A 27,913-nucleotide genomic window follows, 5' to 3' on the forward strand; every position below is an offset into this window, starting at 1 on the left:
ATTCCTTTGCATGCCCATGACACATACTTTAAAACCATAAGAATGAGGGGCGCCTGGATGGTTCTGTCAGTTAAGCTTCCAACTTCGGATCAGGTCATGATCGCCCAAGCTGTGGGTTTGAGCCCCACGTTGGGCTCTGTGCTGACAGCTCAGAGCCTGGAGCCTGCTTCAGATTCTGTGTCTCCCTCTCTCTGCTCCTCCCCTGCTCATGCTCTGTCTCTCTGCATCTCTCTCAAAAATAAACAAATATTCAAAAAATAAAAAAATAAAATAATACCTTAAAATGAATAGCAAACAGGGGTGCCTGGGTGGCTGAGTTGGTAGGAGCATCCTACTTCGGCTCAGGTCATAACCACATGGTTTGTGGGTTCGAACCCCACGTTGGGCTTTGCCCTGACAAGAGGGAGCCTGCTTGGGATTCTCTGTCTCCCTCTCTGCTGCTCTCCCACTCACACACTCTCTCAAACATAAATAAAATATTAAAAAAAAAAAAACAAAAAACACGAACAGCAAACAAATGTTTTTCTTCCAGTCCATTTTCTTCCTTTTTCTAAAATTGCTTACGTGTTCAAATAACAGTGCTGTGGAACAGTGCTCTCAACCTCCTCCTACCCCAACCACCATTCCCACGATGGGGGAGTGATGTTTACGCGGATCCTATACTCTCAAACAGATGTCCAGACTTTATACTGTCATATAGATAAAAATAGATTTATACCATACACATTTTCCTAGTCCCTACATGTAAAGTAATTCCACCTCTACTATAATCACAATATATATTGAACACTTACTACGTGCCAGGCACATGAGTGCATTTCGCATATTAAACTGACTTAATCCCCATGGCAAACTATTCGGTGGATACTATTATGATCCCCATCTTACATATGAGAAATCAAGCACACGGAGTTTAAATAACTTCAAGATCACACAGCTAGTAAATGGCAGAACTGGAATTCAAGCCAAGATAATCTGGTCTCTAGGCCTGTGCTGACACATGGTTTTCAGAATGCATGAAAAAAACATTATCATGGAGATAATTTGCTCTAACACATTTTTAAGTCTATTGTTTGGAAACTATCTTGTTAATAAAAATTTACATAAAATCTATCTCACAATTGATGGGCTCACTAGATCTTCACAAAACTCCAACTAATACTTAAGAACCTAAGACAATGTCTTAAATGACTCCAAGTATGTAACAGTTTTAACCTACCTAATTGGTGTAAATGGTTTGAGAATTCACTGCTTTCTTACTCAAAACTATGTAAAGTGAAGACTTTGCTTTTCCATTACTTTTCAGTCAGATTTTGTTGCCACATTTTTTTTTTCTGTATTTGAATTAGCTTGAAGGTCTCCATGGTATGAGAACTGAATATTCTACTTTTACAATGTTTATTATCAACGAATCAAAAACTCTTTCAAACCCTGATGTTCCTTGAGGAGAACGAGAAACTGAATGTCAAGAAGCTGGCCTAAGCCTACAGGACGATGGTACAGCCAGACAGAGCTTCAGTCTTGTGATGCAAAAGCTACTTATTACTCTAGTGAGGAAAGTACACTGGTTTGAAAAGCTAATTAAAATTAATTAGAAGGTTCAAGTACCTCAAACATAAAATCATGCATTATACAAAAGGTACTTTCAAGGTCAATTTTTCAGAACTTGACCAACTAATTTAGTTTCTTAAATGTCTCTCACAGAAGATATCAATAGCAGGGAAATGGTTTATGAATTGCAATTTCTGTAGCTTTAGGAATAACACTCAGAAATTCAAAAGGTATATCAGAATGCAATCGGGGCACCTGGGTGGCTCAATCAGCTGAGCTTCCAACTTCGTCTCAGGTCATAATCTCATGGTTAGTGGGCTTGAGCCCTGCATCAAGCTGTGCACCGACAGTGTGAATGAAGCCTGTTGGGATTTTCTCTCTCTCCCTCTCTCTTCCCCTCCCTCACTGTGCACAAGTGCTCTCTCAAAATGAATAAACTTTAAAGAAAAAGAATGCGATATACATCACGATAAATCAAATATAATTTTATAAGAAAAAATTCCACTTTACTTACACTGTTGTTACGGTCTGAATGTTTGTGCTCCCCTCGCCCAGCCCAAAATCTTATGTTAAAACTTATTCCCCCAATGTGATGGTATTTGGAGGTGGGCATTTGAGAGATGAGTAGGTCGTGAGGATGAAGCTCTCAAAAGTGGGATCAGTGCCCTATAAAAGAGACCCCAGGGAGATCCTTTGTCCCTTCTGCCATGTGCAGTTACCATGAGAAGACAGCTGCCTATGAGGAAGTTGATCTTGGACCTGGAAGCTGCCTTGATCTTGGACTTCCAGCCTCCAGAACCATTAGAAATAAATTTCTGTTGTTTATAAGCCTTCTAGTCTGGGGTATTTTGTTCCAGCAGCCCAAACACACTAAGACAACCATGTTATACTGGAAAACAACTCATGATAGGTAGGTTTATTTTATTTATTTATTTTTAAGTAGGCTCCACACCCAATGTGGAGTTTGAACTCATGACCCTGAGATCAAGGGTTGGATGCTCTACTGACTGAGCCACCCAGGTATGTTTATTCTTTAAAATCTAATTTGGTTCTCCTTTAAAATGCAAGTGTGATTCTAATTCAAAATATTCTGTTTTAGCAACTTTCTTTTTATAAACTGTTTAAAGACAAAGTCAAGCAATGCCATCTACAGGGAAACTTTAGAACAACAGTCCTATTTCTATAACCCACGCTTCTTTAAATTAATAGAGCATTTATAGTCTGAGTTATAATACTGCATTTGGTATCATCTGGCAAGAAAAAAACAGCAGCTGTGTAAAAAAAATCCCACTAACAATCATTCTGGATTAATATTTCCTAAAATAATTAAAAATAACCTAACTTCACTCCCAAGTTTATCACACTTTGGTTATGAACCATACCTGATTGAGATTCAAGTTATGCAACCTCAAGAAACTTTAGTTTTAACTGGTATGCAGGGGAGACTCAAGTCATTGGAGACTGACCTGCAGCAATCTCCTTTTTCCAACTATCGAACTCCCCTCCCCCTTCCTCTTGAGTAGCATCACCTTCCCCTTGTTGGATTCTCTAAATTTTCAGGTAAATAGTTTCTAAAGTTCAGTCCTGTTTAAACCCTATTTCACAGACCAGTCCACATTGGATTCAAAGCTCTTTCCTTCCCTATGCAGTACAGGCCCACTCTAATCATGGATGGGTTGTTTTCTTATTTCTCCTCCTTTTTCTCTGCTCTCTTTCTCTTGGGAAGTAGATGCTGGAATGCAGTGGTTCCCAATTTATACCAAACACCCAAACCACTTGGAGCCCTTTGACAAAAATTCCATGCCTCTTACTTAATTGAACTGGTACCTGAACATGGCTTTTGTTTGCTTTTAATTTTCTAGGTGATTCCATATGCAGCCTAGTTTCAGAATCACTGCTTTACAAAAGGGGCTCCCTAATTGGCGACAACTGCATGCTGATAACGGGCCTATAGGTTTCACGGTGCACAGTGGCAACCCCTCCTTCCCCTCCCCTGCAACCCAGCCCTGGCAGTCCCTGGAGGTTTGAGAGTTGGCTACATTCTGGCTGATCCCCAGTCCCTGGCATCACACCTCTCATTTATAGCACCTGCCCCTGAACTTCCTCATGTGATTGCACACGTCCTTCAGCCTCCAACTCTTAGGCTGACAGGACCCATCTTTAATACGTCTCTGCCTGGCAGCCCCCACCCTCCAATTCTATTCCTGTGCTCTGGAATAGCAACACAGATATGCTAACCTGCTGAGTAAACACAAATCCAACCAGGTGGAGAAAATGCTGGGTTCCCCTTCTTAAAGGCATCCTGAATCTTAAGGTGTTCCCTTAGGCCTCCCTCTCGTGGTTTCTGAGTACAGATGCTCCCTGTCCCTTCTCTCATGACAGCCCAAAGGACTAAATCCCATTCCCCAACACTGCCTCCCCCTAGCCTCCCAGCTGTCTGTGGAATGGTGGTTCGGGACAGGGCGTTCCACGAACTGGCAGCCCTCGGTAAGCCCTGCAGTGCTCATGGGTCCTAACCACCAGTGGTGCCCTGATCTTACAACGTGGAGACTTGCTACCTTGGTACCTTTTAGTCTGTTTTGGTCTTACTCCGGAATAGGAAAAGAAAAATCCCATGATTTAATGTTACAAATTACTTAAATCTGCAGTCAGTAACTTACATCAGTTCTCTAGAACAGATGTCAATGAATGTATGCGAATGACTTATTAAGGAAGAAGGAGTGGGAATAGGACAGGGAAGGAAGCACGCCCAAGCAAAGGGGTGATTCTGACCAAGCAGTAGAGGCTGACCTCAACCCAGCTCCTCCAGAGAGTTCCGGAGTGTAAACGTACACCTAAGTGAGGTAATGGAGCTGGACTTTCATACAGAAATGTCAAGGAGCACTTCAGGCCGAAGACCCGGAGGTACTGAGTATTAGAAGCATAGTGAACAGGGGAGGAGGGTGAACAGGGATCTGAGGAATCTGGGTGGATCACTATAGCTGGTCAATGTCAGACTTATTTTTACAAGTTCTACAACGTTATGAAAAAGGCTAAATAGACTTCACTGATAATAACTGGTGCTATCTGTAACTAACAAAGTACCATATATTTAGTTTACACTGTTTCGTAAACTGCTTAATAAAATGCTAAGGGCAGTATGAACAATGTATTTTGAGAAAGAACAGCAAAACAAATTTTAAAGACTGAAGGAAGCCTGGAGGAAAGAATGGTTCTTTTGCTGGAAAGCCTGCTTTAGACATTCGTTTTCTTCAAAACTATCTCTGAAACATTCACAAAATCACAGGATCTCAAAAACAATGTTTATTTTAATACATAAAATGTGCCACCAAGCACCAATGCCTGTAAGTACCAGAATCCCATCCAGTTAGTATTACTCTTCACAACTGGTATGACTGAAGTCCTTGACAGATCCGAGTCTGAGCAGATGATTACCATCACTAACTAAAACAGACGACACAGAACCAAAATCATTTGCTAAATGTATACAGAACTACATGTGTAGTTACTTAAAAACCTTTCTCTGTTCCATGTAAAAACACCAGTGATTTTAGTCATTTTCCTAGAAGATACACACAAGGAGAAGTGCAAGAGCCACATAAGTGCACAAGCCTGAAAGTGGGCTTTTTATTCTCACTCCATTCTCAAATGGAAGATTCTGTAAAGATACCTTTCCCCACTCCTGATTTCTTACTTTCATTCTTACCAACTCATTACAGTATAATTTACTATCCAACTCACATAGACATGTATGGTGGAGGAAAAGAATAAAACTTTGGCTAATTTAAATATAGAAAACAGTATTTTTTTTTAAATAAAAGAACATTTAAATACTAAAGCTATCTTAATAACGGCAATGAAGTGGAAGGTATATATAAAACCACTGCAGAATTATGTTAAAATAAAAATCTTTTTTTAGATTTATCTATCTTGAAGACAACTAAATTTTACTAGTTCCAATTTAAACATAATTACATAGTAATAGATGTCTCTCTTTAGAAATTGGATCAATTTATCCCTGGTTTCCTGAAGATACACCAAGTCATGGTTATGCTGCTTCACTGTTTATTTCTGGCAGACTTTGGCAAATCGCAATACCTATTTTCATTTGAGGAGTGACTGATATGCAATTTTCTTTTAAGCAGAACCTGATGCTGAGCTAAAAGTAAACTAAGTTGGATTTCAGGCCCAATGGCAGGCAGGCAGTCAGTAATCATTTTTCGAATTGCAGGCAGCCCATGGTAGTTTTCATTTATATATCAAATCTCTATGGACATGCTGGAATAATCTGTGAACACAATCTTCCCATGCTGTATTCACATGCTCCACTCACATCTTTAGCTTACCCAGGTTGTTAGAGACTTGGGTAAGATGACTAAAGATTTCACGATGGAGATTTCTATAAGAAAAAAAAAAAAAGAAACTTTAAAACTTTAAAGAGGCTTTCTAAAAAGAAACTTTAAGTACTTACTGGGTACTTAATACTAGGTAATATGCCTAGTAATGGCTAAATGCAATTCAAAGGAATAGCCATGCATAATTTTTGGAGATGGTTCGTTGCTGATACCTAAATGCAAGCAACCAAAGAAAAATGACATACACTGGACATCATCAAAATTAAAAAGCCCTGTGCTTCAAAGGACATACTATCAAGAAAACAAAAAGACAACTCACAGAATGAGAGAAAGTATTTGGAAGTCACGTTCTGGTAAGGGTCTAGTATCCAGAATATATAAAGAACTGTTACAACTCAACGATAAAAAGACAACCCAATTTAAAAACAGGCAAAGTACTTTTGTAAAGATATACAAATGGCCAGCAAGTACATGAAAAGATATTCAACATCATTAGTTACTTGGGAAATGAAAATAAAAACCACAATGAGATACCACTTCATACCTACCAAGATGGCTAGAATCAAAAAATTGACAATGACAAGTGTTGGTGAGGATACAAAGAAATTAGAACCCTCGGCTATTGCTGGTGGGAACGTAAAGTGATACAGCAGCTTTGGAATACAGTTTATTAATTCCTCAAAAAGTTAAACAGAATTCCCATATAACCCAGCAATTCTACTCTAAGGTACATACCCAAGAGATCTGAAAACACAGATCACACAAAAATTCTCACATGAATACTCATAATAGTATTATTCATTATAGCCAAAAAGTGAAAACGACTGAAATGCCTATCAAGTGATGAATGGATAAGGTGTAGTATATGCTTGCAAAGAAACATTAAAACTATATTTAAAAAAACATATTATACTTAAAAAAACTGTAAGGAGTTAAGTGCTGATGATGTAGGCTCCAACATGGGTAAACCTTAAAAACACTGTGCTGTTAGAAGCCAGATACAGGAAGCCACACAGTGTGTGGTTCCATTTATAGGAAATGTTCAGAATAGGAAAATCCAGAGAGAACAGACTGGTGGTTGCCAAGGGCTAGGGAGAGGCAGGAATAGGAAGTAACTGCTAACAGGTATGGGGTTTCTTTGTGAGGTGATAAAAATGTTTAGAATTAAAAAGTGGTGACAGCTGTGCAACTCTGTGAGTATACTATAAAACCAGTGCATTGTACATTTTAAAAGGGTGAATTTTATGGTGTGTGAATGTTACCAACTTTTTCAAAAGAAACTGATTCTGGGGCATCTGGGTGGTTCAGTGGGTTGAGCATTGGACTCTTGATCTACTCAGGTCATGATCCCAGGGTTGTGGGATTGAATCCTGCATCAGGCTCTGCACTGAGTGTGGAGCTTAAGATTCTCTCTCTCTCTCTCTCTCTCTCTCTCTCTCTCTCTCTCTCTCTCAGGGCCCCTGGGTGGCTCAGTTGGTTGAGCTTCTGACTCTTGATTTCAGCTTAGGTCATGATCTCACAGCTGTGAGATCAAGCCTGTTGGGCCCCAGTGTGGAGCCCACTAGGGATTCACTTTCCCTCTTTCTCTGCCCCTCCCCTGCTCATGCTTGTGGGATTTCTCTTCCCCGACCCCTGCTTGTGCTCTGTAACAATTAACAATTAAAAAAAAAAAAAAAAAAGTGATTCTTTGGGGGAAAAAAAAAGGAAGCCTGTACATTTAGGAAACACAAAATCTTTATGCCTCAAAAAAATCCTACTTTCAAAACTACACCACAAGGGCACTTGGCTGGCTCAGTTGGTAGAGCATGTGACTCCTGATCTCGGTATTGTAAGTTTGAGCCCCACGCTGGGTGCAGAGATTACTCAAAAATAAATCTTTTTTTTCTTCTTTTAAATGTTTATTTATTCTGAGAGAGACAGGGAGAACGTGAGCTGGGGAGGGGCAGAGAGAGAGGGAGAGAGAGAATCCCAAGTGGGCTCCGTGCTATCAGCACAGAGCCTGATGCAGGGCTCAATTTCACAAACCATGAGATTGTGACACGAGCTGAAATCAACAGTTGGATGCTTAACCACTGAGCCACCCAGGTACCCCTAAAAATAAACCTTTAAACAAACAAAAACCCTGTACAACAGCCTGAGCTAAAACCACATTCCTTAAGACCTAAAACATTTTTAAATTTATCTTTATATCTCCAGCACCTTGCCAAATAAAAGTTAGTAGATCTGAATTACTAACCCCACTAGTCCTCTTTCTTTATAGTCCTAACACCTAGCCTTGATCTCCCAAATTGCAAGTTATTTGCTTTTGGCTAGAATTCACATAATGAGAAAACTTCATCAACAAATTCAACAAATTCAATCAAAGCAAAGAGAACAGAAACAAGTGGGATTTACTAAATTAAGCATCTTTAATGCATAAACTTGACCATGTCTTTGCTTTATACTAGTCACATATACAGAAGGTGATACAAAAATGGATGAGACACAATTCTTCCTTTCTACAGGTTCAAACTCTAGGCATCACAGAGGCAACTTGCATAAAATATAATTACTGTTAACAGGTAAAGAAAGCAACAAAAAAGGGAAACATACATAAATTCTATTTAACAGAGTGCATTTTTATTTACTGTACAGACCTACCTTATTATATTTTACTTTGACAATTTAAAAGAATTTAGGGCGCCTGGGTGTCTCAGTCAGTTAAGCATCCAACTTCAGCTCGGGTCATGATCTCACAGTTCGTAAGTTTGAGCCGTGAGTTGGGCTCCGTGCTGACAACAGTGCAGAGCCTGCTTGGAATTTTCTCTCTCCCTCTCTCTCTGCCCCTCCCTCACTCACTCAAAATAAATAAATTTAAAACAAATTTTGAATGATTGGAGAAAGTTCACAAAAGTCAGAACTAATAAGAGACAATACAAACTTATAAATAGCTGAGTTCCTTGCTTAAGCTGATGCCCAATTATAAACCTCTATTATTTACAGATGGAAAGGACCTTTATAAAAGCAGCCTGCCTAATTTTAAAGGAAGAATCCAAGGCCAGGGAGGTTATCTTAACATTGAAAGTGCCTTAGTTCAGTGAGTTATCAGAGCAGTTTCCCCACATCACAATCAACATCTACACCACACATTAGCTCAGAGACCATGCCCAGCTAATGAAATCTCCTCAGAGGATAAAGGAGCTAGGAATATATTTACCGGTTTTTTCTTTCTGATGTATAAAATATGAATATCTTCGCTTCGATATTCTTCATCATGTTTCTCCAAAGGAATTTTTTCAAAGTCAAAGTCTAGTTGGAGTAGCTATAAATTTAAAAGAGATATACTTTAAATTCAGTAATATGAAGTGTCCTGTGGTGACAGAAGTCAGAATGATGGTTAATTTTAGAGTACTGACTAGGGAAGGGCATGTAGGAGCCTTCTGAGGTCGTAAAAGTGTTCTATAGCTTTATGTAGGGTGGTGTTTGCTTGGGTGTATACACATGAAAAAGTGAGCCGAGCACTGGATATATGTGCATTGTACATGTGTTTTAATTCAACTGAAACAGTTCAGCAATATAAAATTTTCAATTATACTCTCAAAAGTTCATTAACTTTAATTGTCAAGAAAATATAAACCATTTTGGCACATATCTGAGGCAGAGTCATATATTTGTTTTCTCATTTAAGTAAAGTAGTCCTTTCAGGGCTGTGTAGATGTACCCTCAAGAGGAGTCACTTGTAAAGGGATGGATTTTTGCCCATCAAAAGCGTTTGGGTGACAACCAGGGGAAGATGGGTGAAAGATACACGGGACTCTATATACTACTCTTGCAACTTTGTGTGAATCTTTATTTCAAAGTAAAAAGTAAAAAAGAGGGAGAGGGGGAGAGGGGGAGAGGGGGAGAGGGGGAGAGGGGGAGGGGGAGAGAGGGAGAGAGGGAGAAGGGGAGAGAGGAAGAAACTGAAAATAGATAGGTTTTCTTCCAGGACACGTGGGTGGCTCAGTCAGTTAAGTGTCTGACTCTTGATTTCAGCTCAGGTCATGATTTCACAGTTCATGGGTTCTTGGGATTGAGCCCCATGCTGGGCTCTGCCCTGACAGCAGGGAGCCTGCTTGGGATTCTCTCTCTCACACTCTCTCTCTGCCTCTTCCCTGCTCACTCTCTCTCAAAATAAATAAGTAAACTTAAAAAAAAAAAAAAAAAAAAAAGCAGATACGATATCTTGGTCAAAGCTTTCATAAAAACATAGAGAAAACCACAGAGGTAAAAACATATCACATATCAATGTTTCCATGATGTATACTCCAAAAGTAATACATACATCAATATGTTCCCCAAAGTTAGCACAGTGTTTAATCAAGAAACATTATTTTAGGTTGTTCTCTAAATACTAGATCACCTATTTAGAAAGAAAAAGAAATAAAGGATTAGAAAAGATGAAAAAAGCAGACGGCTTAATAGAACGGTGGGCAATGCAAGATCCTCTCCTTGGGTTCATACAACCAGAATGTTTTCCCCACTCAAGAGTACCATAATATACTTGAACACACAGTCACATACAGCCTCACAGAAGGGTAATCAGTACAAAAACATATCTAGTACAGTACTTACCTCAAAATACTTTTTCTCAATTTCTGGATTTTTTCCCATTGTTCGTTGTTCATAACAACATATAATACAAGTCTCAAATCCACTAAGATCTTTTAGAGTTTTCAACAATGGCTCCAAAGACTGTTCAAAAAAGGATATAGTTTTTATTTACGATTTTTAAAAATTTATATTTTTACTATAAAAAGGGGGCAGGGGAAGTGGAGGGTAATTATAATTCCCCTCCAACTTATCCATCTTTGAATCAATTCAACAAAGTACATGTGGTTAAAGCTCTGTAACTAATGACTGGTAAACTTCTCTTAACTAATCAACCATTACACTGATTTCAATCTCCAAAGAGAGGAGTTAAGTGACGGCATTTTGGAATGCCCATGGGAAAAGAAATGGAACTGACTTCACCCTTAAAAAATTAATTTTATTTAATCTATTTTAATTTAGGATTTTGCCCACAAAGGCAAGTCTGACAATACCTTGAACATAAGTTAGCTCAACCCTCGTTATTTTAAAAATGAGTGATGCCCACAATGCTATGCAAACGGATTTTTAAAAATCATTCTGAATAATTTTGCCACAGAAAAATGAATTCTTTACAAAGCAACTTAATTCTCAATGTCATGGTCAACATGTTCACTAGGAAGAGCTTTAAAAAACTTGGCTTTTCATAATATCCAAATGGCAAAATCCTTTTAAAATCTTACAGAAGCTTCTAGTAAAATGCACATGACACTTTTCTCAACTGTTTCAGAGGTATATATGTTTATCATGAGTGTACATATACAGTTCCTTAAAACTTATTTTCTCTTTACTGTGTCATCAACTTTAGGACAAATATCCTGCATTTAGAGATGTTAAAATGTGACGAAATGTGCACTATGAAATCCACCAGTCATGGTACCACTTCTAAAGGAAGGGCACTTCGCTCCACTGAGTACTTACCTCTTCGTAGTATATGCAGTCGGCCATCAGTATGTAGTCTGGTGGAGAAGACAAGTCTTCTATTTCTTCCCCCTTAAAAATGTCAACCAAATATTTTAATTGTTGCTTTAATAATTTAAAATACAGTTTTTATAAACAAGGCTTGAAAAGTCCCCTTCGTATTAACTATGCTTTTAGTGAAATGCAATTTAAAGTAAACTACAAATCATTACTTAAAACAAGCTGAAAGGCCATACAAACCATTTCAGTACCTTGGCTTGAATAGAACCAGTGACAAGATGCTCGTTCATATTAATATTCATCTTCAGCAAATCTTGCAATTCTTCAAGATCTGTGACTACAACATCAGCCCTGTAAAATAAGGTGGATTGAGGTGTAGGCACAGTATGGTAAACCAGTAATGTGGGTTTCCCGAACAAAGCGGCGCCCCCTCCTGCCAGCTCTTACCCGAGGGTAGCGGCCATGAGCCCCACGGCCCCTGTGCCAGAGCCCAGTTCCAGCACCGACCGCCGGCTCAGAGCGTGGGCCCCATCGCCGGAAAACTCGGGCGTTTCCAGGTACTTAGAAAGAACAATGGCAGCATCCCAAACAACGCAGCCCACGCCGCCAGAGCCATACTGCTGCAGTCGTAACACTGTGCCATCTCGCTTCTCCAAAACTCGAACAAAGTTCCGCAGTGGGTCCTCCACGGAGGACTCCAGGGTAGCCGCCATCGCTGCCCGGCAACAAGAGGCGGCGTGCGCGGTGACGTCACATCCACACGCACCGCCCCAAGGGCCGACCTGAAGAGGGCCCGGCGCCTCCTAGCGGCGAAGTTGGGCTCCACAGCGCGTGCGCAAAGGCACAAAGCCGGGAAGGCAGCATTACCTGGGCGTGGTCGAGCACGAGGCCACCCGCTTCCCCAGCGTGCTGGTCTGCCTCACTCCGCTCAATTACAAGTCAGGCCTAACAAACAGGTAGTTTAAATCACTCTTCCAAAGCTAAGGTTATAAACTGCTCTTTAAAAAACAAAGGCAACCTCAGAGTGTTTTTACCTGGAGACTAATTCACATGGTAGTTATTGGCCTTAAACCCAGGCAGGTTCCAAGATCCTACCAAGGAAGGCTACAATTCTTATCAAAGTTCCCTAGCATGTTTCTAATTTTTCATCTGAATGCATAAAAATAGTTGCTGGAAGCTTGCTGACTGCATTTTGACGGTTAAGACAAAAGTAATCCCTCTAAAATTTACATCACTTAAATTCTTTGGGATTATGTAAGGTAAATTGCACAAAATATTGTAAATAATGTAGGTGTATTTATTTCCACAGAACTCAACAATCTCTCCCCTTGTTTCTTAAAATGAAAACACATACTTTAAAAATCTTTTAAAAATTAAGACTGGGGTAATTTATTAATCTTGTTAAGAACTCTGATACAAAGCACAGTAAAAGGCCACAGACCAGTAAATAAACACCGTGGCTTTTGGCTACTTTACAACTGCTGCTACAACACTATTAGCAAAACATGCTTTTTCATCACTTTGAACCCAGGAGTCCAAATGGCAAATAAAAGTTTTATTCACTTCTCTGAATAAAAAGTTTAATAAAGCTTTAAGTATTTGCTGGTTTAAATGTTACCAATGTAAAAAAAAATATTTAAAAAATTTTTAGTTAACATGAAATTTATAAAGTTACTAGGTTTTGAGGGCAAAGCAGTTGGTTCCTATGCCATAAGAATTTTTACTCTGAATTTCTGAATTAGTAAAGTAGCAGATTGTATTATAGGCCTCGAGTCACTTAAATTTATATAGGTTATTAGCATTATCTTTAAATATACAATATAAACAAAACTGTACATACATGGCATATTAACTTTGTTTTCCAAAACAATAGGCAACTCATTAGCTAAAGACACCATAGTCTGCAAAAACAAAAGGCACATCTGAATGAGATACATGCCCTTTCTCCCTCTATGATTGGGTTAGGTAGTCTCTGTATACATTTTGACAAAACAATAAACACTTACAGTGCATTCTACTATTTTCATTCTATTTTTCATTTTTGTCTTCAGCAGCAAATTCTGGCATTTAAGACATGGCATTAAAGAGTTTAAGAACAGTGGGTGTTTTTCACAATTCTCCTACATGTAAAAACTAGAAGTAAAAACTAGAAGATGGTCAAAGAGTTTTAAAAATCAGTAATACCATACACCCCCTAAATCTGTGTAAATTCATTGCCTTAAAAAGGCATCTATTACTCAAATTTGAAAAATTCCACAAATGCACTATCCCCTTTTTCAGTGCAATCAATGTCACTTTAAACCATATTTTAGCAGAGTCTACAGTGCAAATATAAATTCTTTATACTGGCCTTTTGGCAGCACTGAGGATCCAAAACAAGGCAATGCTACTGATCACCTGAGGATCATGGTAAAGGACTTCTGTATTTTTATTTTTCTGATTTTTAAAAGCTTATTTGATCAGTAGCATTTTTGTAAGAGCATTATTTGTAAAAAGTACTAAAATACTATGCCTTTTTCTGAATAAATTAAAAAAAAAAAAACCTTTACAGATACCATTCCAGTGTCAATGACTACATATGGCTAAGGTCATTGAGGAGTTTCTGCATTTTCTAGCAAAGGCAGTCTGTACGATGGGGGGTGTGAAAGCTCCCGTTTATAAGTCTTTGGTGGCAGTTTTGGTAGGTGAGGGCTTGAATTCTGCCTTGGTGGAACAGGGGGAGCTTGAGGATGAGCAAGGTTATTGTGACTGGAACTGAGCGCATAGCATCGACGTGGTACTCTTGGAGAGGGTGTGCTAGGAGGAGTATTTGGTGAATTTGGACAGGTACTAACGTCTCTGAGCCACTCTGGATCTCTGTGAAGATGTCCTAGTGGAGGTGGCTGAAGATTAAATGGACAGTTTATAAAGTGTTCTGGAGGCCGAAGGGGAACTGGTGGAGGGGTATCAGGAAGAGGATCTCTCGGCGGTGGTGGAGGTGGACTATGCAGAGGCCCGTCAAATGCACCAGTAGGAGCAGGAACTCTGGGTTTTACCTTTGGAGGAGGAGGTTGTCTTGGTGGAATAGCAGGGGGGTCATCATCAGATTTCGTATTTCCCTAAAAAAAAAAAAAAAAATTAATTATACCTCCATTCTCCTGAAAAATCTGTTAAGAAAGGTTTCAAAAGACTGAAAAATTCGTATGTGTTCAGTTAAATCCAGAGGTTCAAAATAGGTTAACCTAATTTAATGATCAGATTTATCAATAAATTACTTGTAGTATAACTTGGGGCCCAGTTTAGAACTTGTTAAAAAATGCAAATTGTTGTGCCCCACCCTAGACCTACTCAATCAGAAACTCTGGCAATCTGGTTTTAACAAGCCTCCCAGGTGATTCTGAAGCAGTAAAGTTAGAGAAGTGCTGGTTTAAAGTTTCAAGAATGCTTTGAATACTAAAGTTTTTTCCATTTCTACCAGAAAGAAAACATACTTCTAAATATATGTGAATCTGCCCAGCCTCTTTTTAGAAAAAAATATTCCAAGAATTAAGCAATTATTTAAAGTATTTTTCAAATAAAACCAAAGTGTTTTAAAACCTTAAAGGGTAGCCAAATTATAATTGACAGACTTCTTATAAGAACAAGCACTGTTCTGAAGATTCACAACTTTGAATAAGTTGAGTAAGTTAAGGCAGACCTAAGTCCTGTTGACTACCTTGGAATTTGAAGCATCGTGATCAAACTTTTTTCGAGGAGGAAGTGGAGGAGGAATCAGTGGCTCTTCATTTAGTTTATGTAAACTACCACATGAACTGAAGAAAGACTCTAGGGGTAAAAAAGATTAGTTTAACCACAATTCACAGTGCAATCATAAGACAAGACTTTATTTCAATACGTGATCAACTCTGCTACAGCAAATGTCAGAATGTATTGTAGCTGATGGTTGGTTTACCTATCCTCTCCACTAAAAACCGTAAGCTTTTTGAGGGTAGTGTGTATTTATTTTTGTATCCCTAAGCACTAGTACAGTGGTAGTGCTTGATACATGGCAGGTACCATGGCTACATGAAGACATACAATTTAATTAAAATTAATGATGAGATTCTGTACCTCAAAAGCCTTTTTAAAATCTAAAACAAACAAACATATTTGCATATATTGTAGTAACTTCCAGAGAAAGAGCATACATAATCATACATAATTCTGAAGCAGCTAGTATCAGATACATTTCTACACAGGTAATAAAACCTCCAAATAGGAGAGCAAAAGGTACGGTTGTATCAAATAACCCTTTCTCTTTGTTAAGTTTCTCACTGATAAAGGACATGTTATATAACCACATTAAAGAGAATTAACAAGATGATAAAGTATTCAGGAGAAAATTCTATGCCAAATAGACATAGAGTATGAACTGTTTTCTGGGGCGCCAGGGCGGCTCAGTCAGTTAAGTGTCTGACTCTTGATTTTGGCTCAAGTCATGATCTCATGTGAGATTGAGCCCCGCATCAGGCTCTGCACTGACAGTGTGGAACCTGCTTGGGATTCCCTCTCCCCCTCTCTCTCTGCCCCTCCTCCACTCTCTCTCTCTCTCTCTCTCTCTCAAAATAAACAAACAAACATTAAAAAAGTACTATTTTCATTTATTTCTTTTGTTTTTCATATGACAAAAATGCCTATAGTTAAGGACCAAGTCTATTTGACCTCTCTCCATAAACAGTTGTTATAAAAGCAGTGACCATGTCTCATTTATCATTATACTAAGATTGAGTTCACAGGAACTAGTTGGGAAAATTGACGAGTTTAATTTTAAACACATTGTGTGTGAACTGCTTATGCAATATCCAAGTAAAGATGTCAATCTCGTTACTCCACGTAAAAAACTGCTGTCCTGATCATGTGACTCTGCAGTCACCTCATGGGTCTTGTTACCTCAGGGTGTCAGTAGTGGAAAAAGTATGCCTATGGGGTCTTGGCAGATGCTGTGGGATGTTAGGCAGAGCACTATGTGCTGTGGATATATTCCTTTGGCCTGCCCAACATCCTTTGCCCTGTCTTTGGATGCAAACTACTCTTGGTGATAGTGAGTCTATCTCATGTGGTTTAGTTGGCCAATTCGGCCTAGTGCACCCCAACTCCAATCAGAGAAATAACAAGTGTTGGTGAGGATGTGGAGAAAAGGGAATCCTTGTGCACTTTGGTGGGAATGTAAACTGATGCATCCACTGTGGAAAACAGTATGGAGTTTCCTCAAAACATTAAAAATAGAAATACCATATGATCCAGTAATTCCACTACTGAGCATTTACCCTAAGAAAACAAAAACACTAATTGAAAAAGATATATGTACCCCTGTGTTCAGTGAAGCATTATTTACAATAACCAATATATAGAAGCAACTCAAGTATCCATCAATAGATGAATGGATAGGGATGCCTGGGTGGCTCAGTTGGTTGGGTGTCCAACTTCGGCTCAGGTCATGATCTCACAGTTCATGGATTCAAGCCATGCATGGGGCTCTGTGATGACAGCTCAGAGCCTGGAGCCTGCTTCGGATTCTGTGTCTCCCTCTCTCTGCCCCTCCCCCACTCATGCTCTCTCTCTCAAAAATGAATAAACATTTTAAAAAGTAGATGAATGGATAAAGAAGATATGGGGTGCACGTGCGGGCATACACACACACACACACACACACACACACACACACACACACACACACACACACTGGAATATTACTCAGCCACAAAAAAGAATGAGATCTTGCCATTTGTGACAATATGGATGGACCAAGAGGGTATGCTAAGTGATAAGTCAGACAAAGGAAAAGCAAATACCATATGATTTCACTTTTATGTGAGTTCTGGAAAAAAAAAAGCCAGAAACAGACTCATAAACACAGAGAACAGACTGGTGGCTGCCAGAGGGGAGGAGGGTAAGGGAATGGACAAAATAGGTGAAAGGGATTAAGAGGCACAAACTTCCAGTTATAAAATAAATAAGTCCAAGAGATGAAAAAACAGCATAGGGAATATAGTCAATATTATAACAACACTTATGGTGAACATGGAGCAATATAGAGAACTGTCAAATCACTACAATGAATATCTGAAACTAATATAATACTGCATGTCAACTATACTTCCATAATAAACACTTTTTTAAAGTAAGCTCTATGCCCAACATGGGGCTTGAAATCATGACCCAAGATCATGAGCTGCATGCTCTAATGACTGAGCCAGCCAGCCGCCCCAATAATAAATACGTTTTTAAAAGTAAAAAGGAAAACAAAGAAGGGGGCACAGGACTCACTCTTTTAACATGATAGATTTCTAATCTACCTTCCTTTCATACATGTAGCCCTGTGCTTCAGGGAAAGCTGACCTTATCCCTTAAGTCTGGAGATGGGGCCTGATTAGACCAAATCAATAGAGTAATCCAATCCTTCAGCCACAGTGACTGGTTTAGCTGAAGGCATGTGACCTAGTTCACATTTGGAAGATGTGCTAGCAGCTACTGAAAACAAAGTTCCTTGCCCTTCTGGAAAAGTACTCTGCCAGTCTGTCTCTCTTTTCTGTACCTCTCTTTTCTTCTTACCTGATGGAATAAAGAAGCAAAGCACACAAACTGTTATGCTCCCGCTACCACTCTTATGACCTTGAAGAAAAACAGTCTTAGATAAAGCTGGTAATTTAGCCAAAACAATGAAGAGTTGAAAAGAAACCTGGTCTTTGATAACATCACTCAGCCACTGATTCAACAAATCTTAAAGTAGCTTTCCTCTAGACTTCCAGTTATGTGAATCAGAATGTTTTCTTACTGTTTAAGTCAGACTTAGGTGGGTCTTCCCTTCCTTACAGAAACACACACTCATGGAAGTGGAAAATATCTAAATGATGGTAGAAAAGCTGTGAGAGCTTCTGAATATAGGTCTGACTCTACAGTCAGACCACAAAACCACTATGTTATACTTCTCCATAGCAGGCAGTCAACAATCCTTGCTGAAGCATCAACACAATTTTATTTTTCTATCAAGAACACTTCCTTGGGGCACCTGGGTGGCTCAGTTGGTTAAATCTCTGACTTCGGCTCAGGTCATGATCTCACAGGTTATGAGTTCAAGCCCCATGCCTGGCTCTGTACTGACAGCTCAGAGCCTGGAGCCTGCTCAGATTCTGTGTCTCCCTTTCTCTCTGCCCCTCCCCCGCTCATGCGCTTGCTCTATCTCTATCTCAAAAAAATTAAAAACGATAAAAAAAAAAAACCACTTCCCTACAAGATTAGTGTTTGTGAGCATTTTAAGTAGCTTCAGTGTTTAAAACTAGAATGTAGGATAATTTACTAAACAATTTCTGTAATATTAGTTAGCTATGTAAGTTACTTCCAATTTTTTTGCCATCCGTCCATCCATTTATTCAACAAATACTTATTGTGCACCTGCTATAGTGCCAGGCGCTGTTCTAGGCACTATGGCAATATAGTAGTGAACCACAACAGGCAAAAATTCATGTCTTTACAGAGCTTATATTCTGCATTGGGGAGAGAAAGTGGACATGGTAAATAAGTAAAAGTATTATGGTCATAAATTAGAAGAAGATATATTAGGTAGGGAAGGAAGATAGGAAAAGATAGGAGGGGAGCAATTTTAAATAGGGTGACTAGGGAAGGCCTCACTCAGGTAACACTCACTGGACAAAAGCCTGAAGGAGGCAAGGGAGCCTGCCATGAGGCCACCTGGGTAAAGAGCATTCTAAGCAGAGGGAATGGCAAAGGCAGAAGTCCTGATGTGGGGATGCATCTATTGTGTGCATCAGGCAGAGTAGCTGGAGCAGAGTGAGTGATGGGAGAAAACAGTAGGTGGTGAAGTCTGACATATCGAAAGAGGCTAAAATGCATAGGACGTTCTGGGCCCTTTGAAAGAACTTTGGCATTTACTTTGAGATGGAAAGCCACTGGGGGGCTATGAAACAAGTCTAACTTACATTCTAAAAGGATCTGGATGCTATATTGAAAACAGACTGTGGGGAAGGTGGGAAGTTAAAATGCTACTACAGTGGTGGCTTGGATCAAGGTGACAGCAGTAGAGATGGTGAGAAACAGTTACATTCTGGATATATTCTGAGGGTAAATAAGACTTATTGATGAATCACATTGGGGGTATGAGAAAGAGAAATAAAAGATAACTCTAATATTTTTGGCCTAAGCAATTAGATACAGTTAAAGCTGGGATAAGGGGCTATGGGAAGAACTACTTTGCAGGGGATGAAAACAAGTTCAGTTTTGGAGAAGTTTGAGATTCTTATTCCATCTCCAAATAGAGATGTCGAAGGTCACTGAGTATATGAGTCAAAAAGTCAAGTGGTTCCAGGTAGATTTAAAAAAATGGGGAATTATCAATATAGAGATAATATAAGACTGAATGGGCCAAACAAGTGAGTGAGAAGAGGTCCAGGGACTGAATCTTGTAACCTTCCAATCTTTGCTGACTGGAAATATGAAGAGAAACAAGCAAGACAGACTAGTGAGCTGAAAGTAAAATAGAAGAACCAAGAGAGCGGGAGGAACAATGTGATCATGTATGTGACTTCTTCCCAAAATTGGTATTTTGTATTAATGAAGGCAGAAACTTGATCTTTCTGGTTTGCCACTGAATCTGTAGTATCTAGCAGGGTAGCTGTTACAAAGTATTCAATTCCCTATTGCATGAGTAAGCCAAAGGGTATGAACATTTTTATGGTTTGACATATTGTTTACAGATTTCTTTCCAAAAGGGTCATACTAATACACCAATTTACAAGGGATAAATAACATATGAGAGTACCTTTTAACATAGGCTTGCTCCTACTTTCATGTGAACTGTCTATTCATGTCTATTGTTAATGGAGTCTTGCTGTTTTACTCACTGTATGTGAGCACTTTTCATATGTACAATGTTCTTTCTTTCAGGATTTGTTTTAGGGAGTCAGAATTTTATGCAGCTATTCTTAACATCCTCCATTAAATTTCAAGATGAAATTTTCTTTATCATATGGAAAGCATATTTTATTGCCATCCAAAATAATGTCTAGAACTGCTGGTTCTAAAATGGCATGGTGTTATGGTTTGAATTGTGTCCCCTCAAAAGATATGCTGAAGTCCTAACCCTCAGTACCTGTGAATATGACCTTATTTAGAAATGGGGTCTTCACAGCTATGTAATCAAGTTAGGATCAAAGTGGGCCCTAACCGGTATGATTGGTGTCTTTATAAGAAGAGGAGTAGGGACAAAGAAACAAACAGGGAGAAGATGGCCATGTGACAACAGAGGCAGGGACCGAAGTGATGCACCTATACACCAAAGGATGCCAAGGATAATTAGCAAATACCAGAAGCTAGAAGAGGCAAGGAAAGATTCTCAAAGGTTTCAGAGGGAGCAAGGCCCTGTCAACACCTTGATTTTTGGACTTATATCCTCTAGAACTGTGTTCTTTTAAGTCACTCAGTCTGTGGTACTTTGTTATAGCAGCACTAGAAGAAACAAATATACATAGTAAAAACATTTCCACCACAGAACAACAAGGAAAAAAAGAAACATAAAAACTTCACTGAAACCAAGAAACAACTGAATCTTGAAGTTTCAGTACATGAAGGTGGACTACAATGTACATGAAGGAGACAAATGGAGGAAGATGAAACCCAAATGTCTATAGTTAGTGATACTGTCAAACAGCAGTTAATGTGTCCACAGAATTAAAGGAGGGATCAGGACTTAAAGGCACTTGGTATAATGGAAGGCATGGACATGAAAACAAAAGACTTGATTAAATCTATGTAAGGAACAATTAAAACTCGATAGGAGATTGGGGATTTTATTTTCTGGTGAATCTAAACATTGGACTGTGCTGATAACACAGATTTTTATATTAAATGCTGAGACCACCCAGGCAGAAGACTTGAAGATCTTTCTTTGGAAAAACTAAACATTCCTAGAGAAGAGGCCTCACAGATTCTGACATTTGGGGATTTCCTAAGTAAAAATTTCTCATCACTCTATTCACAGTGAAACCTAGAAGTCAACAAGCTTTGCCCATGGATATAGTATTTCCCATCACTTTATCTTGCCTCACTCTAACATATGAAAAGCTAAGGATATCAAACAAGAAAAGAAAACCTCTAATATGAGAGACAAGAGACTACAACTAATAGAAGGAACTCAGAAAGGAAATAATATAAGAAACAAAGCAAAAATTTTTTCCAAAAAACACCAAATCCTACAGGAGATAAGACAGTGAATCCACAAAACCAGGACAACAGGGTGACATAAAATTGGCATGATCAGAGGTAACTAGAAAGAATTTCTCGGAAATTCAAAATCATGATAGATGAAAAAAAAAAATAGAAGAGTTGGAAGATGAAATGAGGAAATCTTGTGGAAAACAGAACAAGAAAACAAAGATATGGACAATAGGAGATAAAAGAAAGTTGGAGGCTCAATCTAGGATGTACAATATGGAAAAGGAGCTCGAAAAAGGAAGTCAGAGAACTTGTTTGGGAGGAAATTATTAGCAATGATACAAGGAACATTTTATAGACATCAAAGACATGAATTTTTTAAATTTAAAGGGCTTAATAAGTAGACAGTAAAATTAAAGAAAAAAATGACCCATATCAAAGCAGATCATTGTATATGTGTAGAACATTAGAAATAAAAACAGAAGATCCTAGAAGTTTCTTGAATATATTGTGGTAAACACTGCTAACTGTCCTCCAGTGCACCTTTCCTTTTCTTCCTTTCAGTAATAGGATCCTATGTATTTTAGCAAGACAAAAGGCTTCCCAGTTACAGACAACATCTCTTAGCCTCCCTTGTAGCTAGGAATGTCTGTGTAACTAAATTTTGGGAAGAAAGCAGAGTAATGTGAGAGAGCAACTCCCAGATCATGTTTTTCTAACAAAACTCCTTGACCTTCACCTTCCTGCTGGCTGGAAAATGAACCAGTTGGTCAAAACTCAAAGATGGAAGCCCCACTTTGAGAATCCTGAATTGCCTTGCTAGCTTGTGGAGCAGAGTTGTCTACTTGGCCTGCAATTGTGAGAAACAGATTTCCATTTCATTTAAGGCACTGTATTTTGGGGTCCCTTTGCTACCACAAGTATACTCTAGTTTAAAAAAAAAAAGGACTGAAACTATAGGGTCACTGACAGAGGATTTCTATTTATTTTGTTCAGTGTTCTATCTCTCACACCCTAGACTAGTGCCTGCACATAGGCATTTAAAAACTGCATGAGCGGTGCCTGGGTGGCTCACTCAGTTACTGATTTTGGCTCAGGTCATGATCTTATGGTTTGTGAGTTCGAGCCGCACATTGGGCTCTGTGCTGGCAGTGTAGAGTCTGCTTGGGATTTTTTTTCTCTCCCTCCCTCTGACCCTCCCCCTTCTCCTCCTTCTCAAAATAAACTTAAAAATATAAATAAAAATTAAAACTATGCATGAATAATTTATGAGTGAATGACACTGTACTTCTAAAAAGCAAGCACGAAACCAAGAGGACAATGGGAAAATGCCTTCAAAATTCTGAGGTTTTTTTATTAAAAAATTTTTTTAAACATTTTATTTATTTTTGAGAGAGAGAGAGAGAGAGCACAAACAGGAGAGAGGCAGAGAGAGAAGGGACAGAGGATCTGAAGCGGGCTCTGTGCTGATAGCCCAATGTGAGGCTCGAATTCGTGAACTGTGAGATCATGACCTGACCCAAAACTGGACGCTTAACTGACTGAGCCACTCAAGTGCCTCCAAAATTCTGAGTTTTAAGCAAATAATTACACTTATTTATAAGAATTTTATTCATTTATTAAAAAATTTTTAATGTTGCCAAAACCCAAATGCCCATATACAAATTTAGTCAACTCTATTATTATCTGTACAGTCATTTCATTAGAATCAACTCACTTACTTGAATGTGGCAAGAGGACTGGAGCAAAGATGCTATTGCTGCCTATTGGAATGAGAAAAGTTAATTTGAAAAGAGAGGTAAAATGTATGGTTTTACTTTAAAAATATGTTTGCATAAAGTAGCAAATGTAGTAACAGAGAGAGTACAGAATTTTATCATCCTCTATTGCCATATTTTAAAAGAAATGAACCTGCATAGTTACCTTTGTAGGTTGGATGTTTTTCCTTTCTTAGCATGAGTAGTTCTCTCTCTAGCACAGACTCTTTTTAAACTTCTTTCACAAAACTTATCTCTTGTTTTCTTACTGTCTATTGCTCCCTTTAGAGTAGTAGTGGGGCCCAAAAGGTACTAAATAAGTATTTGTTTAATGAATAATTTAGAAAATAAATGCATAAACAATACACAATGATGCTTTAGTCCCTTGTGTTAATCATTATTTTCACATTTAAATGCCACTTTCCACACTAATATAGTGTGCAAAGGATTCTAAAGTTCCCTAATTAAAATAATGAGAAGAATTATCTGAAACATAAGATTCCTTTTTTACCAAATGGTTTTATCAAATACATACCACAGGAACTGTTGAGATCCACATCTAAAAACACACTAAGGTCTGAAGAAGCAGATACCGGTGGAGTAGATGGCGTATTTGGAGAGGTTGGTGCTGACACAGTTGATTCAAGATCAGTTTCAGCAATCCGACTAAAGCTTATCTTATATGGTTCTCTTTCTAATGGTGTTGGATGACCTCGTAAAGTGCCTGAGGTAGAGCCATGTCGGCCTGTATTAGGCCTTATTCCAGGAGATTTTAAGGAGAAAGTTGATTTCCTAGGCTAGGAAAAGCAAAATAACTATCATTACTAATTTGCATATACTTTATTTTTAAGGCTTAGCACAACCTTATTAATTCTTATCATATAGTTAAGACAGTACAATCAAATCCCAATCTGCAAAACACCCTGTAACATTCTAGTAGAACACTTCAGAATTTGATTGCCTTAATTTTAAGATGGACTTGAATACAAGTAAACCTCTTTTCATACTGCAGAAATAAAAATGTTGAAAATCTGTGTGAAAACTTGTTGCTCCCCAAACAATTCAATTCTTCAATTCATTGATATCAATTTTACACATATTTACTGTAGACACAATATATGCAATATATGTTAGGTGCATCAGGAAAAAAAAAGGTCTTTTTTTTTTTCTTCCTAACAGTAAATCGCCAACCTCTATGATGGTACTTTAAAGTCTTTGGCAAAAATGCTATCATTGTCTCCTACCCTCAACTTCCACCCCTCTTTTTAAACTCTCACAGTGGTAACCTAATAAAAAAACATGTAACTCAGATTCCAGTAACTTGAATTAAAATCTCAACTGTGCCAATATCTAGCTTTGCAGCCTTGAAAAAGTTATTTAACTTCTTTGAGCCTCAGTTTTGAGATTTGCAAAATGAGAATAAGATCTATATTTACAATTGCTGTCAAGAGGAGATAACATGAAACTACTATGCTTATTTCTTGGCCTAAAGTAGGTGTGTTATAAATGATTTTACTTTCTCCCACATTTTGCTTCCAGTTCAACTACTTAGAAGTGGTCTTCCACTACTTCTGTTGCCACTATAAACCCAGGAATAACTAGGAACTGTAGCAGCAACTTTTAGCACGAAGTTCGTTCCACTGGCAACAACGGACTATGGTGCTCTAACGACAGGAGTCATGGTTAAGCCAGAAAAACCGGGATACACTTGCTCACTCCTTTTCCCAGGTCTTTTCATTTCCTGTTCCATTCAGCTTACCTATCATTTTAGGTTTTCACTTTCTCACAACTTTCCCCCTTATACTATGAAGGATTAAAAGCTGACAGATAAAGAAGTCCTACTAAGATGAACGATAAACCAGATTTTATCAAAAGGCTAATAACATTGCCCCCCCACAATATATATAACTTTAGAAATAGTATAGTAGCGTAAAACAAAAAACTGAAAAATAGTTATTCAAGTAAATTAGAATTTTAACGGTAGTGTTATATTAAATATTGAAAACTGTTGTAAAAAAACAATTTTTCCAAAAAAATTTTAAAAACCACAATTTTTCCAGAATTGTAATGAACTTACAAATCGAGGTGGCTGTTTGCAGTTTCGGGGTTCAATTTCTAGTGATTTATTGAACAAATAATCTGTAAACTCCTTTTCAGAAGCACTTCCCATGGGGTTAAGGTTTTCAAAGAATCTCTGGAATTAAACAAATTTCTGTAAGTATGTTTTAGATCTTTTTGGAATATGCATTTCACCAGTTTAAAACAAAAAAAAAATTATCAACATACTAAGGGATCATGTCTTAGAGTTCACAAGATTGTTCCAATCTCCCTCCTTTCAAATAAAATTGTATAATTTCTACGGGAGCTGTATATTCTAGTCTTCATTTTCTATAAAGATGAACAGATTTTCATTTATTACCATCTTAATGGCTCAGTATCCCTCAGTTAACATTACTTCTATTCAGTATAACAACAAGATGATTATCACCAATAAGCTATCAAAAGTGTTTAGGGGGCTCCTGGGTGGCTCAGTCAGTTGAATGTCTGACTCTTGATTCCAGCCAGGTCATGATCCCAGGGTTGTGGGATGGAGCCCTGAACCATAAGGTTCTCTGCACTGAGCGTGAAGCCTGCTTGGGATTCTCTCTCTCTTTCTCTGTTTCTCCCACTCTGTGCCTCTCCCCTGCTCACGCTCATTTTCTCTCTCCAAAATACAAGTATGTAGGGGCACCTGGGCCGCTCAGTCAGGTAAGCATTTGACTTCAGCTCAGGTCATGATTTCATGGCTCGTGAGTTGGAGCCCTGCGTCAGGCTCTGTGCTGATAGCACAGAGCCTGGAGTTTGCTTCAGATTCTGTCTCCCTCTCTCTGCCCCTCTCCAACTTGCACTGTCTCTCTCTCTCTCTCAGATATAAACATTAAAAATTTTTTTTAAATAATAAAATAAAAGTATTTAGAACAGAATTATAGTTAAAATTCACAATGAAACTTTTTTTTTAAAGAAAGATTTTAAGTAATCTCTACACCCAATATGGGGCTCAAACTCACACCTCCAAGAATAAGAGTTGCATGCTGAGCCAGCCAGGTGCCCCACAATGAAACTTTCGATAATTGGGGAGAAAAAAAAAAGATAAGTTGGATTAAGTTCTATTCAAATTCAAAAGTAATTTCAAGAATAACTATAAACTTATCTGTGCTAACCTCTAGTAAAATAACTTTTCTTGTCTTTAAGGAAAAATATTTTCTAAGCTTAAATTTAAGTTTTTAGGTAGGAAATTTAGATGATTTAGCAAAGGGCAAAAAGGAATATAAATAGCAATCTCACTAACCAGAGATCTGTTAACATTTTACTAATAGAATATAGTTCCAATGTTTTTACTGTGTGAATATATGCATGTATACATATATTAGTTTTGGGGGGTTATTTTGCAAAATTGGGACCACACCACAGTTATTGGTGGCTTATTTATAAAACACAAATTTTAGCTCTAGTGTATTTAATCATATGGATGTTCCAAAATATATTTCACTTATCTCCACATAGGCAGTTATCCACAACAGTGCTGTCTAATTCTTTGTTATTACAATAATTAGTATTATTATTATTAACTTCTTGTGCATAGTTTTCTGTACATTTCTGATGATTTCCTCTGAAAAATTCCTTAGAAGCAAATCATTAGATTTAACTTTATTTAATTTTGAAGTGGTTTAGAAGCATATGTAAAAATAAGTATTGTTTTTCACTTTAAGGGTAGGCAAAATGAGCTTTAGAATTTCTGATATAAAATTCTCCATTTTTCAGGCTTTCTGCCAATGTCAAGAAAATTATATTACTCTAACAATATTGAATCAACTTGTTCTTATATTCAGGTTAGCCAAATTAAATCATATGAACCAACAGTAATTTAAAGACTTTAATAAAGTTATAATAGCAATATTCTTGATTTTCTCACCCTTTGCTCTATTTTTAAACACCACTTAACTATGGCTTGAAAAGTGAATAGCTACTTTGTCTATGTTTAAATTTGTTTTGACTTAATCATAAAGAAAGCATTCTTTGCTCCCACATCCCCAAGAAGAATGCTATAAATGATGGTAGGAAGTCTAGACCAGATCACAAAAAACTATTAGAAGTTACTGAGATATGAATGTTAAAAGTTCTATTTGAAATATACCCAACTACAATTTAACATTATTTCTCTGGGAAAATGTATTATAAATTCTAATCTGGGCTTCAAGAACATATTTCTTTAGACCTATGAAGTTGCACATCACAGAGGGCTGGCCTAATGTTGAGGGAAGAGAATGAAATATGGGACCACCAGCATCATTTTCTTTAAAGCAGGTATCTATGTTTTCATAATGGCGTACCCTAGGTCATTCTTTCTTAGGACTAGGGTATTTTGTTTTGAACTCAGAACAAAGAATAGTTACCATCTTATAATTTAGGAGGGTGGGAGTCATGGTGGCCATTTTCACTTAATATGCCTAACCTGCAGATTAAGTCTGAAAGTTTAACACAATTTTTAATGTGACA

General features: G+C 38.0%; 1 protein-coding gene across 6 annotated transcripts in view; it reads right to left on the minus strand.

Moving 5' to 3' along the window:
• Positions 1–493: 493 nt before the first annotated feature.
• SOS2 (SOS Ras/Rho guanine nucleotide exchange factor 2) overlaps positions 494–27,913 on the minus strand; it is a 103,420-nt gene continuing 76,000 nt past the window's right edge. For 2 of the 6 annotated variants that reach the window (XM_042989651.1, XM_042989648.1), the window contains 5 exons: positions 25,455–25,571; positions 23,913–24,174; positions 23,342–23,383; positions 15,130–15,239; positions 12,843–14,533 (listed from right to left, as the gene is read on the minus strand). In XM_042989651.1, coding sequence (XP_042845585.1) covers positions 14,024–14,533; positions 15,130–15,239; positions 23,342–23,383; positions 23,913–24,174; positions 25,455–25,571 — 1,041 coding nt within the window. In that variant the 3' untranslated portion in view covers positions 12,843–14,023. Of the gene's footprint in view, positions 5,951–9,102; positions 9,208–10,499; positions 10,620–11,435; positions 11,509–11,674; positions 11,787–11,882; positions 14,534–15,129; positions 15,240–23,341; positions 23,384–23,912; positions 24,175–25,454; positions 25,572–27,913 lie in introns of those variants that run through there. The other 4 variants (XM_042989650.1, XM_042989652.1, XM_042989654.1 and 1 more) reach the window with 4 other exon arrangements.

Source organism: Panthera tigris, chromosome B3, assembly GCF_018350195.1.
Source record: "Panthera tigris isolate Pti1 chromosome B3, P.tigris_Pti1_mat1.1, whole genome shotgun sequence".
Taxonomy (NCBI): domain Eukaryota; kingdom Metazoa; phylum Chordata; class Mammalia; order Carnivora; family Felidae; genus Panthera; species Panthera tigris.